Source organism: Malaclemys terrapin, chromosome 4, assembly GCF_027887155.1.
Source record: "Malaclemys terrapin pileata isolate rMalTer1 chromosome 4, rMalTer1.hap1, whole genome shotgun sequence".
Classification (NCBI taxonomy): domain Eukaryota; kingdom Metazoa; phylum Chordata; order Testudines; family Emydidae; genus Malaclemys; species Malaclemys terrapin.
The window spans coordinates 34,715,024-34,730,930 of record NC_071508.1 but is presented as its reverse complement, the minus strand read 5'-3'; the positions used below and the strand labels follow the sequence as shown (position 1 = coordinate 34,730,930).

General features: G+C 48.4%; 1 protein-coding gene across 9 annotated transcripts in view; it reads left to right on the top strand.

Moving 5' to 3' along the window:
* Positions 1–15,907, top strand: part of LOC128837441 (acyl-CoA (8-3)-desaturase-like) — an 86,453-nt gene that overhangs the window by 53,384 nt on the left and 17,162 nt on the right. For all 9 annotated transcript variants that reach the window (XM_054028644.1, XM_054028643.1, XM_054028637.1 and 6 more), the window contains one exon: positions 7,239–7,349. Coding sequence is in view for 1 of the 9 variants with exons in the window: in XM_054028643.1 (XP_053884618.1) it covers positions 7,239–7,251 (13 nt within the window). In the remaining 8 variants the exon portion in view is untranslated. The remainder of the gene's footprint in view (positions 1–7,238; positions 7,350–15,907) is intronic.

Sequence of the window (15,907 nt, the reverse complement as noted above, 5' to 3'; positions counted from 1 at the left end):
AAACTGTGTTCTGCACTGTCCAGCCCTCTCCTGGGTAGTTTGGAGAACAGAGGTCCCTTGCCCATGTAAGTGGGTCAATATTCAACAGTTTGCTACTTTAACCAGAGTTACCAAACAGTTTGGTTTAAAGACAACACTGGATTGGTTTAGATTAAAAGATAAAACAAGTTTATTAACAATAGACGATAGGATTTTAAGTGAGTACAAGTATAAGGTATTAAAGTCAGCAATGATTACAAGACAAATACAGATAAAACACTTTCAAATAGCTAAAACTTTACTTTGAACCAAATCTAGCTTATGTCCTTACCACGTGTTCCCAGCAACATGACTAATCAAATTCTCAGGTCGGGATTCTCCCCTCTCCCCCAAAGTCAAAGGCCTGGTTCCCTTGTTGTGAAAGAGAGGGGGATGGAAAGAAAGATGCCTTGGGGTGTTTTTGCCCATCACTTTTATAGTCCAGTCACCCTTTGAAGTGGATTCTTTTGATGATTATCCCTCAAAGCAAAGTTTATTCAAACAGTGAAGAAGGCTCTGGTGGTGAAGGTGGCTCCATGCTCTTTCTTCTCACCTCTTTTCTATCTGCTGAAATGCAGATTTGCCTGGTCTCTTGCCTTTGCCCCCTCCCCCCGCCCACTTTGGTGTCACGAGGACTCTGTGTACTACATATATGTAAACTGAGATACACACACATTCCTTTGTTTAGGACAGACCTGTTTAACAACTTTTTCCCAGGCAGAACTGTGTGATTTTGAACATATGCTAATAACATCATAAGGGGGATTTCATAACTTTACATAAATAACCGCTACATATATTTCACCATGATATTATTGACCAGCAGTTTTCAAATGATACCTCACAAGGCATATTTTGTATAAAGATTATTACAAAGTGGGTAGTTTGTGAATACAGGATTGCTTCTGGTCACACTGTGGAATGCCTCATTGAGGCTATTGCAGCCAGCCATAATGTAGAGCAGCCTAAGGGAGGTCTAAATTATGTCTGGGACTGGCCTGGCCCTTAACAGTGCAGGTGTGCAGGGGAATACAGGGATTTACAGCTCCCTTGTCCTCCACCCCAGCCCAAGCTGCCCTGAAAAGAGCTAAGAACATAAGAACAGCCATACTGGGTCAGACCAATCATAGAATCATAGAATCATAGAATATCAGAGTTGGAAGGGACCTCAAGAGGTCATCTAGTCCAACCCCCTGCTCAAAGCAGGACCAATTCCCAGCTAAATCATCCCAGCCAGGGCTTTGTCAAGCCGGGCCTTAAAAACCTCCAAGGAAGGAGACTCCACCACCTCCCTAGGTAACGCATTCCAGTGTTTCACCACCCTCCTAGTGAAATAGTTTTTCCTGATATCCAACCTGGACCTCCCCCACTGCAACTTGAGACCATTGCTCCTTCTTCTGTCATCTGCCACCACTGAGAACAGCCGAGCTCCATCCTCTTTGGAACCCCCCTTCAGGTAGTTGAAGGCTGCTATCAAATCCCCCCTCATTCTTCTCTTCTGGAGACTAAACAATCCCAGTTCTCTCAGCCTCTCCTCATAAGTCATGTGCTCCAGACCCCTAATCATTTTTGTTGCCCTCCGCTGGACTCTTTCCAATTTTTCCACATCCTTCTTGTAGTGTGGGGCCCAAAACTGGACACAGTATTCCAGATGAGGCCTCACCAATGTCGAATAAAGGGGAACGATCACGTTCCTCGATCTGCTGGCAATGCCCCTACTTATACAGCCCAAAATGCCGTTAGCCTTCTTGGCAACAAGAGCACACTGTTGACTCATATCCAGCTTCTCGTCCACTGTGACCCCTAGGTCCTTTTCAGCAGAACTGCTATCTAGCCATTCGGTCCCTAGTCTGTAGCAGTGCATGGGATTCTTCCGTCCTAAGTGCAGGACTCTGCACTTGTCCTTGTTGAACCTCATCAGGTTTTTTTCTGCCCAATCCTCTAATTTGTCTAGGTCCCTCTGTATCCGATCCCTACCCTCTAGTGTATCTACCACGCCTCCTAGTTTAGTGTCATCTGCAAACTTGCTGAGAGTGCAGTCCACACCATCCTCCAGATCATTAATAAAGATATTAAACAAAACCGGCCCCAGGACCGACCCTTGGGGCACTCCACTTGAAACCGGCTGCCAACTAGACATGGAGCCATTGATCACTACCCGTTGAGCCCGACGATCTAGCCAGCTTTCTATCCACCTTACAGTCCATTCATCCAGCCCATACTTCTTTAACTTGGTGGCAAGAATACTGTGGGAGACAGTATCAAAAGCTTTGCTAAAGTCAAGAAATAACACATCCACTGCTTTCCCCTCATCCACAGAGCCAGTTATCTCATCATAGAAGGCAATTAGGTTAGTCAGGCACGACTTCCCCTTCGTGAATCCATGCTGACTGTTCCTGATCACTTTCCTCTCCTCTAAATGTTTCATAATTGATTCCTTGAGGACCTGCTCCATGATTTTTCCAGGGACTGAGGTGAGGCTGACTGGCCTGTAGTTCCCCGGATCCTCCTTCTTCCCTTTTTTAAAGATGGGCACTACATTAGCCTTTTTCCAGTCATCTGGGACCTCCCCCGATCGCCATGAGTTTTCAAAAATAATGGCTAATGGCTCTGCAATCTCACCCGCCAACTCCTTTAGCACCCTCGGATGCAGCGCATCCGGCCCCATGGACTTGGGCACGTCCAGTTTTTCTAAATAGTCCCGAACCACTTCTGTCTCCACAGAGGGTTGGTCACCTTCTCCCCATGCTGTACTGCCCAGTGCAGCAATCTGGGAGCTGACCTTGTGCGTGAAGACAGAGGCAAAAAAATCATTGAGTACATTAGCTTTTTCCACATCCTCGGTCACTAGGTTGCCTCCCTCATTCAGTAAGGGGCCCACACTTTCCTTGATTTTCTTCTTGTTGCTAACATACCTGAAGAAACCCTTCTTGTTACTCTTAACATCTCTTGCTAGCTGCAACTCCAAGTGTGATTTGGCCTTCCTGATTTCACTCCTGCACGCCTGAGCAATATTTTTATACTCCTCCCTGGTCATTTGTCCAATCTTCCACTTCTTATAAGCCTCTTTTTTGCGTTTAAGATCAGCAAGGATTTCACTGTTTAGCCAAGCTGGTCGCCTGCCATATTTACTATTCTTTCTACACATCGGGATGGTTTGTTCCTGCAACCTCAATAAGGATTCTTTAAAATACAGCCAGCTCTCCTGGACCCCTTTGCCCTTCATGTTATTCTCCCAGGGGATCCTGCCCATCTGTTCCCTGAGGGAGTCAAAGTCTGCTTTTCTGAAGTCCAGGGTCCGTATTCTGTTGCTCTCCTTTCTTCTTTGTGTCAGGATCCTGAACTCGACCATCTCATGGTCACTGCCTCCCAGGTTCCCATCCACTTTTGCTTCCCCTACTAGTTCTTCCCTGTTTGTGAGCAGCAGGTCAAGAAAAGCTTTGCCCCTAGTTGGTTCCTCCAGCACTTGCACCAGGAAATTGTCCCCTACGCTATCCAAAAATTTCCTGGATTGCCTGTGCACCGCTGTATTGCTCTCCCAGCAGATATCAGGGTGATTAAAGTCTCCCATGAGAACCAGGGCCTGCGATCTAGCAACTTCTGCTAGTTGCCAGAAGAAAGCCTCGTCCACCTCATCCCCCTGGTCTGGTGGTCTATAGCAGACTCCAACCACGACATCACCCTTGTTGCTCCCACTTCTCAACTTTATCCAGAGACTCTCAGGTTTTTCTGCAGTATCATACCGGAGCTCTGAGCAGTCATACTCCTCTCTTACATACAACGCAACTCCCCCACCTTTTCTGCCCTGCCTGTCCTTCTTGAACAGTTTATATCCATCCATGACAGTACTCCAGTCATGTGAGTTATCCCACCAAGTCTCTGTTATTCCAATCACATCATAGTTCCCTGACTGTGCCAGGACTTCCAGTTCTCCCTGCTTGTTTCCCAGGCTTCTTGCATTTGTGTATAGGCACTTAAGATAACTCAATGATGGTCCCTCTTTCTCAGCATGAGACAGGAGTCCTCCCCTCTTGCGCTCTCCTGCTTGTGCTTCCTCCCAGGATCCCATTTCCCCACTTACCTCAGGGCTTTGGTCTCCTTCCCCCGGTGAACCTAGTTTAAAGCCCTCCTCACTAGGTTAGCCAGCCTGCTGGCGAAGATGCTCTTCCCTCTCTTCGTTAGGTGGAGCCCGTCTCTGCCTAGCACTCCTTCTTCTTCGAACATCATCCCATGGTCGAAGAATCCAAAGCCTTCTCTCCGACACCACCTGCATAGCCATTCGTTGACTTCCACGATTCGACGGTCTCTACCCCGGCCGTTTCCTTGCACAGGGAGGATGGACGAGAACACCACTTGCGCCTCAAACTCCTTTATCCTTCTTCCCAGAGCCACGTAGTCTGCAGTGATCAAGGTAATTCTTGGCAGTATCATTGGTGCCCACGTGGAGAAGCAGGAAGGGGTAGCGATCCGAGGGCTTGATGAGTCTCGGCAGTCTCTCCGTCACATCGTGTATCCTAGCTCCTGGCAAGCAGCAGACCTCTCGGTTTTCCCGGTCAGGGCGGCAGATAGATGACTCAGTCCCCCTGAGGAGGGAGTCCCCGACCACCACCACCCTCCTCCTCCTCTTGGGAGTGGTGGTCGTGGAACCCCCATCCCTAGGACAGTGCATCTTTTGCCTTCCAATCGGTGGAGTCTCCTTCTGCTCCCTTCCCTCAGATGGGCCATCTAGTCCACTCTCCGCATTAGCACCTGTAGAGAGAACATGGAAACGATTGCTCACCTGTATCTCCATTGCTGGTGCATGGACGCTCCTCTTTCTTCTTCTGGAGGTCACATGCTGCCAAACCTCCTCACAATCCTTCTGTCCCTTCTGCGCCTGCTCTGAATCTTCAGAACATTGTGGCCGTAGAAGCATCTCCTGATGTCTGTCCAGGAAATCTTCATTTTCCCTTATGCAACGCAGAGTCGATACTTGTTTCTCCAGCCCTCGAACCTTCTCCTCCAATATGGAGACCAGCTTGCACTTTGTACAGACAAAGTCGCTTCTGTCCTCCTCTCGGACAGCTCCATTGGTCCATTGAGCCCAGTATCCTGTCTTCCAACAGTGGCTAATGCCAGGTTGGAGGAATGAACAGGGCAATTATTGAGTGGTCCCTTCCCTGTCATCCACTCCCAGCTTCTGGCAATCAGAGGCTAGGGACATGCAGGGCATGGGGTTGTGTCCCTGACCACCATGACTAATAGCCATTGAGGAACCTATCCTCCGTGAATTTATCTAATTCTTTTTTTAACCCAGTTATACTTTTGGCCTTCACAACAACCCCTGGCAACTAGCTGCACAGGTTGATTGTGCGTTGTGTCAAGAAGTACTTCCTTCTGTTTCTTTTAAACCTGCTGCCTATTAATTTCATTGGGTGACCCTGGTTCTTGTGTTATATGAAGGAGCAAATAACACTCCTTATTCACTTTCTCCACACAAGTCATGATTTTATAGACCTCTATCATATCCTCACTTAGTCATCTCTTTTCCAAGCTGAATAGTCCCAGTCTTTTTAATCTCTCCTCATATGGAAGATGTTCCCAACCCTTCATCATTTATGTTGCCCTTCTCTTCACTTTATCCAACTCTAATATATCTTTTTTGAGATGGGATGACCAGAACTGCACCCAGTATTCCAGGTGTGGGCGTACCATGGATTTATATAGAGGCAATATGATATTTGCTGTCTTATTATCTATCCCTTTCCTAAGGTTCCTAACATTCTGTTAGCCTTTTAGGCTGCCGCTGCACATAACATGAATGTTTTCAGCTGTGGCACAGCTTGAACATGTAGGTCACAGTTTTTAGGGATTAAGAATAGAGGAAGGTGGGAAACTATTTTTCTACCTGCCGAAATGAACCTGAGACTTTTCAAAAGTAAAAATATGTGTGTGTGTTTGTATGTGAGAGCAAACAGCCTGGTGGTTAAGGCCTGCACTTGGGATGTGGGAAACCCCAGTTCAAGATCCTCTGCACTTTGGTTTCACAAATCAGTGCCTTAACCACCTGGCTATTCTGGGTTGAATCTCTCTCAACATTCCATCCTGAACCCAAGAAACTTTTCCCATCAAAACTGGTACATTCCCATGAAACATTTCAGTTTCAATTAATTGCAATTTTCCAAGAACAACAACAACAAAAATCAGAAAATTCCCAACCAGCTGTAGTAAGAATCATATTTTCTGTCATGGCTAAAGTTACACAAATCCTATTTTGGGATGTTTATGAAGTAGTAGAAAGAAAAAATTGAAAAAGGATGTGCAACTTCCATTCCTTACCCTCCTAATCTGAATATTCAAATTCAGGTAATTTTTTTAAACCACAAGGAGACAAAGCTATTATTTGATGCATATTCAAATGAAAAGGCTTTTTATAGCCCAAGATATGCAGTAGGATGTTTTTGAACCTATCTGATATTGCACAAACTACTGAGTAGAATAACTTTTCCTTCCCACTTTTGGTAGCTCTTACCACTAGAATACCAATTTCTGAACAACCTTATTAGACTCAGACATATCTTTATGCTGATGCTGTTATGTCTTGTTTGTTATGTTTTGCTGATGCTGTTTCAATAGATTGAATCTCTACTTATACTCATTTAGAAAATAAAAAGATCTCTTCTCCTATCCACGCTTACCATCTCTTGATAGTCTCTTCTAAAATAACCACTGAGAGATCATCCCTTTTATAAATTTCAGTCCCCTCTGCCAGATGAGTCACACACCAGGGGGAACTGGTTCCTCTGGACAGCAGCCAGATCATTGTTCTGTGGTGCTTCCATTTGATTGGAAGAGCAACAGGTTGATTATTTGGATTGCTATTTTTAGCCCTTTGCTAGGTGCAGGAATTTCTCTGGTGTGTTTTAGCTCAAAATAGAGGTTAAGGGGCAAAAGTCCAGTTTACAGTCCAAATGACTATTACAAAGCAAAATGCAGTTTGTAGTTTGATATTGACGTGTGCAGACATATACCAATCAACCACAGTTTATTTTAATGTAATTAAGCTTAAAATAGAGTGCATACAGTGTTGTATTAAACTTTATCCCAGCAATATCTTGAATAGATAGAGAAGGAGGAAAGGGGCCTTCCCGAACAGTATTGCTTCTTACTGTTTCATGGTGGTTGTGTTTCCCCATGCTTGGTGTGTTGTTTTCTCACCCTATTCCTTTGTGCATTTACAGGATGCCTTTGTAGCTTTCCATATCAATAAAACACTGATGAGAAAGTCCATGAACTTGCTGCTGATTGGGGAGCTGGCACCTGGTCAACCCAGCTTTGAGTCCTGCAAAAATGTGAGTGTCTTTAAGGGAGTGATATAGGGTGGGATCTGGGAGTCAAGTTTGTTTCCAAAAAATGAAAAACCAGATTTTTCATTCATTCAGTGGCAGCCAGCACTCCTGGTACACATTATACATCACATTGCAACATAGAGCCGCAATGCCTTTGGACAGCAATGCTGATCAGCCATGCTTTTCCCTTGGTGCAATATTGACTCTCACTGAGCTCCCCTACTTCCCCCCCCCCCCCATTACAGTGATTCCTCGCATAGTGGTAGCAGGTAGGAAGAACCCATCAGCCATTGGATATCTCCAGCATCACAGATTCCCTCTAGGTATGGCACAGCCTGTCAAGTGCAGATTGTCCCAGTGACTCCTTCTGTGGGAGCATAGATTTCCCCCACTTCCAAAGAAAGTGCAGAAAGGTAGTAAACTGGACTTTTCTTGTTGCCCATCAAAAGCAAGAAGTCAAAAGGTAACTCATATTAAAACACAATGCAGTTCTGTAATTTATGTACTACATTGCAAAATCAATCAATGCATGTTATGGAATATATCACATTCTCCTTCACGTAGCAGCATTCACCGTCAGGTACAGAAATAACAGGCTTCACTAGGAAAGATTCTTATTGCCTAATTAATTTTTTAAAACATAAAAGTTACATTAACAGTATTTATTTCAGAATTTTTTCAGTGTAAAGGTTAAATTATGCATTTATCTATTCTCTTGCAATTTGCATGCATTTCACGTAACAGCTCTCAAGTGTTTATTTATAAGTGTTTATTAAAGAATTCTTTTATGGAATTTTAAAGTTGTTTGCTTCCAGAGAGGCTCTATTCTCAGAGGTGTGAGGGTAGATACTTAAAATATGAGTGTGTATGTGACAGCTGCCACCTTGGCCAACACACCATGGACTGAACTGGCAACAGTCTGACATCCTCTCCTTCCCCCGGTGAACCTAGTTTAAAGCCCTCCTCACTAGGTTAGCCAGCCTGCTGGCGAAGATGCTCTTCGCTCTCTTCGTTAGGTGGAGCCCGTCTCTGCCTAGCACTCCTTCTTCTTGGAACATCATCCCATGGTCGAAGAATCCAAAGCCTTCTCTCCGACACCACCTGCGTAGCCATTCGTTGACTTCCACGATTCGACGGTCTCTACCCCGGCCTTTTCCTTGCACAGGGAGGATGGACGAGAACACCACTTGCGCCTCAAACTCCTTTATCCTTCTTCCCAGAGCCACGTAGTCTGCAGTGATCCGCTCAAGGTCATTCTTGGCAGTATCATTGGTGCCCACGTGGAGAAGCAGGAAGGGGTAGCGATCCGAGGGCTTGATGAGTCTCGGCAGTCTCTCCGTCACATCGTGTATCCTAGCTCCTGGCAAGCAGCAGACCTCTCGGTTTTCCCGGTCAGGGCGGCAGATAGATGACTCAGTCCCCCTGAGGAGGGAGTCCCCGACCACCACCACCCTCCTCCTCCTCTTGGGAGTGGTGGTCGTGGAACCCCCATCCCTAGGACAGTGCATCTTTTGCCTTCCAATCGGTGGAGTCTCCTTCTGCTCCCTTCCCTCAGATGGGCCATCTAGTCCACTCTCCGCATTAGCACCTGTAGAGAGAACATGGAAACGATTGCTCACCTGTATCTCCATTGCTGGTGCATGGACGCTCCTCTTTCTTCTTCTGGAGGTCACATGCTGCCAAACCTCTTCACAATCCTTCTGTCCCTGCTGCGCCTGCTCTGAATCTTCAGAACATTGTGGCCATAGAAGCATCTCCTGACGTCTGTCCAGGAAATCTTCATTTTCCCTTATGCAACGCAGAGTCGATACTTGTTTCTCCAGCCCTCGAACCTTCTCCTCCAATATGGAGACCAGCTTGCACTTTGTACAGACAAAGTCACTTCTGTCCTGCGGAAGAAAGACAAACATGGCACAACCTGTGCAGGTTACAACAGCTGGTCGCTCACCTTCCATATCACCGTCCTCTTAGGAGCTTCCTCAACTGTTGCAGGAACTACTCGGAGAAACCTGCAGATGAAAGCCTCAGTGCGCTCTCCCCACGCGAACTCCCAGGCAAACTCCCGCTGTTAGCCTCTGCTGTTCGCCGCTCAGCTGGTTCGCTGCTGACTGCCCTTCTATACCAGTCAGGCCCACTCAAGGCCCAGCTGGAACAAAGCACTCCCAATTCACACTTTTCAAACAAACAAGCAAGCAATCAAGCACACGGTCAAACTGACCAACTGTCCCAGCAGCAGACACTCAGATACTCACCAACACAGCCCCCCTAATGCAGCACTTAGCGTACCTCCTCTCGGACAGCTCCCAGGCAAACTCCCGCTGTTAGCCTCTGCTGTTCGCCGCGAGGTAAGTGGGGAAATGGGATCCTGGGAGGAAGCACAAGCAGGAGAGCGCAAGAGGGGAGGACTCCTGTCTCATGCTGAGAAAGAGGGACCATCATTGAGTTATCTTAAGTGCCTATACACAAATGCAAGACGCCTGGGAAACAAGCAGGGAGAACTGGAAGTCCTGGCACAGTCAGGGAACTATGATGTGATTGGAATAACAGAGACTTGGTGGGATAACTCACATGACTGGAGTACTGTCATGGATGGATATAAACTGTTCAGGAAGGACAGGCAGGGCAGAAAAGGTGGGGGAGTTGCGTTGTATGTAAGAGAGGAGTATGACTGCTCAGAGCTCCGGTATGATACTGCAGAAAAACCTGAGAGTCTCTGGATAAAGTTGAGAAGTGGGAGCAACAAGGGTGATGTCGTGGTTGGAGTCTGCTATAGACCACCAGACCAGGGGGATGAGGTGGACGAGGCTTTCTTCTGGCAACTAGCAGAAGTTGCTAGATCGCAGGCCCTGGTTCTCATGGGAGACTTTAATCACCCTGATATCTGCTGGGAGAGCAATACAGCGGTGCACAGGCAATCCAGGAAATTTTTGGAAAGCTTAGGGGACAATTTCCTGGTGCAAGTGCTGGAGGAACCAACTAGGGGCAAAGCTTTTCTTGACCTGCTGCTCACAAACAGGGAAGAACTAGTAGGGGAAGCAAAAGTGGATGGGAACCTGGGAGGCAGTGACCATGAGATGGTCGAGTTCAGGATCCTGACACAAGGAAGAAAGGAGAGCAGCAGAATATGGACCCTGGACTTCAGAAAAGCAGACTTTGACTCCCTCAGGGAACAGATGGGCAGGATCCCCTGGGAGAATAACATGAAGGGCAAAGGGGTCCAGGAGAGCTGGCTGTATTTTAAAGAATCCTTATTGAGGTTGCAGGAACAAACCATCCCGATGTGTAGAAAGAATAGTAAATATGGCAGGCGACCAGCTTGGCTAAACAGTGAAATCCTTGCTGATCTTAAACGCAAAAAAGAGGCTTATAAGAAGTGGAAGATTGGACAAATGACCAGGGAGGAGTATAAAAATATTGCTCAGGCATGCAGGAGTGAAATCAGGAAGGCCAAATCACACTTGGAGTTGCAGTTAGCAAGAGATGTTAAGAGTAACAAGAAGGGTTTCTTCAGGTATGTTAGCAACAAGAAGAAAATCAAGGAAAGTGTGGGCCCCTTACTGAATGAGGGAGGCAACCTAGTGACCGAGGATGTGGAAAAAGCTAATGTACTCAATGACTTTTTTGCCTCTGTCTTCACGCACAAGGTCAGCTCCCAGATTGCTGCACTGGGCAGTACAGCATGGGGAGAAGGTGACCAGCCCTCTGTGGAGAAAGAAGTGGTTCGGGACTATTTAGAAAAACTGGACGTGCACAAGTCCATGGGGCCGGATGCGCTGCATCCGAGGGTGCTAAAGGAGTTGGCGGGTGAGATTGCAGAGCCATTAGCCATTATTTTTGAAAACTCATGGCGATCGGGGGAGGTCCCAGATGACTGGAAAAAGGCTAATGTAGTGCCCATCTTTAAAAAAGGGAAGAAGGAGGATCCGGGGAACTACAGGCCAGTCAGCCTCACCTCAGTCCCTGGAAAAATTATGGAGCAGGTCCTCAAGGAATCAATTATGAAACATTTAGAGGAGAGGAAAGTGATCAGGAACAGTCAGCATGGATTCACGAAGGGGAAGTCGTGCCTGACTAACCTAATTGCCTTCTATGATGAGATAACTGGCTCTGTGGATGAGGGGAAAGCAGTGGATGTGTTATTTCTTGACTTTAGCAAAGCTTTTGATACTGTCTCCCACAGTATTCTTGCCACCAAGTTAAAGAAGTATGGGCTGGATGAATGGACTGTAAGGTGGATAGAAAGCTGGCTAGATCGTCGGGCTCAACGGGTAGTGATCAATGGCTCCATGTCTAGTTGGCAGCCGGTTTCAAGTGGAGTGCTCCAAGGGTCGGTCCTGGGGCCGGTTTTGTTTAATATCTTTATTAATGATCTGGAGGATGGTGTGGACTGCACTCTCAGCAAGTTTGCAGATGACACTAAACTAGGAGGCGTGGTAGATACACTAGAGGGTAGGGATCGGATACAGAGGGACCTAGACAAATTAGAGGATTGGGCAGAAAAAAACCTGATGAGGTTCAACAAGGACAAGTGCAGAGTCCTGCACTTAGGACGGAAGAATCTCATGCACTGCTACAGACTAGGGACCGAATGGCTAGGTAGCAGTTCTGCTGAAAAGGACCTAGGGGTCACAGTGGACGAGAAGCTGGATATGAGTCAACAGTGTGCTCTTGTTGCCAAGAAGGCTAACGGCATTTTGGGCTGTATAAGTAGGGGCATTGCCAGCAGATCGAGGAACATGATCGTTCCCCTTTATTCGACATTGGTGAGGCCTCATCTGGAATACTGTGTCCAGTTTTGGGCCCCACACTACAAGAAGGATGTGGAAAAATTGGAAAGAGTCCAGCGGAGGGCAACAAAAATGATTAGGGGTCTGGAGCACATGACTTATGAGGAGAGGCTGAGAGAACTGGGATTGTTTAGTCTCCAGAAGAGAAGAATGAGGGGGGATTTGATAGCAGCCTTCAACTACCTGAAGGGGGGTTCCAAAGAGGATGGAGCTCGGCTGTTCTCAGTGGTGGCAGATGACAGAACAAGGAGCAATGGTCTCAAGTTGCGGTGGGGGAGGTCCAGGTTGGATATCAGGAAAAACTATTTCACTAGGAGGGTGGTGAAATACTGGAATGCGTTACCTAGGGAGGTGGTGGAGTCTCCTTCCTTGGAGGTTTTTAAGGCCCGGCTTGACAAAGCCCTGGCTGGGATGATTTAGCTGGGAATTGGTCCTGCTTTGAGCAGGGGGTTGGACTAGATGACCTCTTGAGGTCCCTTCCAAGGGTATGTCTACACTACGAAATTAGTTCGAATTTATAGAAGCCGGTTTTATTGAAATCGGTTGTATACAGCCGATTGTGTATGTCCACACAATAAAATGCTCTAGGTGCTCTAGTCGGCAGACCGCGTCCACAGTACGAGGCTAGCGTCGACTTCCGGAGCATTGCACTATGGGTAGCTATCCCACAGCTATCCCACAGTTCCCGCAGTCTCCGCCGCCCCTTGGAATTCTGGGTTGAGATCCCAATGCCCGGATGATGCAAAACAGTGTCGCGGGCGGTTCTGGGTACATGTCGTCAGGCCCCTCCCTCCCCCGTCACAGCAACGGCAGACAATAGATTCGCGCCTTTTTATCTGGGTTACCTGGGTTACCTGTGCAGACAACATGGAGCCCGCTCAGCACAGCTGAGCTCACCGTCACCATATATCCTCTTGGTGCCGGCAGACGTGGGACTGCATTGCTACACAGCAGCAGCTGCTAACTGCCTTTTGGCGGTAGACGGTGCAGTAGACTGGTAGCCTTCATCGGCGATCTGGGTGCTGGCAGCCGTGGGGCTTGCCTTTTGGCAGTAAATGGTGTATTATGACTGTTAGCCGGCCTATTACAAGTCGGGTCATCGCACATTAGCAGAGTCTTCCCTGAGCAGCAGCTCGTGCAATAGGCCTGAAGACCATCGTCATACACCGCCCCGTATTTGCTGCCAAGCACCCAGAAAGATGCCGAGGGCTATCAGTCACGCTGCACCGTCGTCTTAAGATGTAAAAAATAGATTTTCTCTGTATTCATTTGCTTCCCCCTCCGTCCGTCAAATCAACGGCCTGCTAAACCCAGGGTTTTCAGTTTAATCTTTGGGGGGGACCAGTCTGTGACAGTTGTTTGTGTCTCTCCCTGATGCACAGCCACCGTTCTTTATTTTAATTCCCTGTGCCTGTACGCCATGTCGTCACTCGGCCCCCCTCCCTCCTTCCCCTAGGCCGTCAGATACTATGTTTGCGCCACAGCTCGAGCCGCGAAGCGGTTCACGCCTTTTCTTTGAATTCTGGGTTGAGATCCCAATGCCCGGATGATGCAAAACAGTGTCGCGGGCGGTTCTGGGTACATGTCGTCAGGCCCCTCCCTCCCCCGTCACAGCAACGGCAGACAATAGATTCGCGCCTTTTTACCTGGGTTACCTGGGTTACCTGTGCAGACAACATGGAGCCCGCTCAGCACAGCTGAGCTCACCGTCACCATATGTCCTCTGGGTGCCGGCAGACGTGGGACTGCATTGCTACACAGCAGCAGCTGCTAACTGCCTTTTGGCAGTAGACGGTGTAGCATGAGTGATAGCCGTGGGGCTGGCAGCCGTAGGGCTGCATTGCACCAGCCCCTTCCAGGCGATGGTATATTATGACTGGTACCCGTCGTCGTCGTACTGGAGTGGCTGTCAATCATGGCCACCTGGGCAGACATGCTACTGTCTCGATGATGACGGTTACCAGTCATAATGTACTATTTTCTGCCAATTGCCCAATATTGTCTGCTAAGCACCCAGAAGAGGCCGAGGGCGATGCTGGGTGCTGGCGGACGTGGGGCTGGCAGACATGGGGCTGCATTGCTACACAGCAGCAGCCCCTTGCCTTTTGGCAGATGATGGTATATTATGATTGGTACCCATCATCATCATACTGGTATGGCTGTCACTCATGCTGCAGCGTCGGCTGCCACCTTAAGATGTAAAAAATAGATTTATTCTGTGTTCATTTGCTTCCCCTTCCTCCGTGAAATCAACGGCCTGCTAAGCCCAGGGTTTCCAGTTTAATCTTTGGGGGGACCATTCTGTGTGACAGTTGTTTGTGTTTCTCCCTGTTCCTGTACCTGTACGCCATGTCGTCACTTGGCCCTCCCTCCCTCCCTCCCTCCCTCCCGCCCTCCTTCTCCTGGTCCATCAGATACTACTTTCGCGCCTTTTTTCTGACCAGGCGCCATAGCTAGCACTGGGATCATGGAGCCCGCTCAGATCACCGCGGCAATTATGAGCACTATGAACACCACGCGCATTGTCCTGGAGTATATGCAGAGCCAGAACATGCCAAGGCGAAACCCGGACCAGGCGAGGAGGCGATTGCAGCACGGCGACGAGAGTGATGAGGAAATTGACATGGCCATAGACCTCTCACAAGGCACAGGCCCCAGCAATGTGGAAATCATGGTGTCACTGGGGCAGGTTGATACCGTGGAACGCCGATTCTGGGCCCGGGAAACAAGCACAGACTGGTGGGATCGCATCGTGCTGCAGGTATGGGACGATTCCCAGTGGCTGCGAAACTTTCGCATGCGTAAGGCCACTTTCATGGAACTTTGTGACTTGCTTTCCCCTGCCCTGAAGCGCCAGAATACCAAGATGAGAGCAGCCCTCACAGTTGAGAAGCGAGTGGCGATAGCCCTGTGGAAGCTTGCAACGCCAGACAGCTACCGGTCAGTCGGGAATCAATTTGGAGTGGGCAAATCTACGGTGGGGGCTGCTGTGATCCAATTTGCCAGGGCAATGAAAGACCTGGTGATAGCAAGGGTAGTGACTCTGGGCAACGTGCAGTCAATAGTGGATGGTTTTGCTGAAATGGGATTCCCAAACTGTGGCGGGGCCATAGACGGAACCCATATCCCTATCTTGTCACCGGAGCACCAAGCCACCGACTACGTAAACCGCAAGGGGTACTTTTCAATGCTGCTGCAAGCCCTGGTGGATCACAAGGGACGTTTCACCAACATCAACGTGGGATGGCCGGGAAAGGTACATGATGCTCGCGTCTTCAGGAACTCTGCTCTGTTTCGAAAGCTGGAGGAAGGGACTTTCTTCCCGGACCAGAAAGTGACCATTGGGGATGTTGAAATGCCTATCGTGATCCTTGGGGACCCAGCCTACCCCTTAATGCCATGGCTCATGAAGCCGTACACAGGCAGCCTGGACAGGAGTCAGGACCTGTTCAACTACAGGCTGAGCAAGTGCCGAATGGTGGTGGAATGTGCATTTGGACGTTTAAAAGCGCGCTGGCGCAGCTTACTGACTCGCTCAGACCTCAGCGAAAAGAATATCCCCATTGTTATTGCTGCTTGCTGTGCGCTCCACAATATCTGTGAGAGTAAGGGGGAGACCTTTATGGCGGGGTGGGAGGTTGAGGCAACTCGCCTGGCCGCTGATTACGCGCAGCCAGACACCAGGGCGGTTAGAGGAGCACAGCAGGGCGCGGTGCGCATCAGAGAAGCTTTGAAAACGAGTTTTGTGACTGGCCAGGCTACTGTGTGAAACTT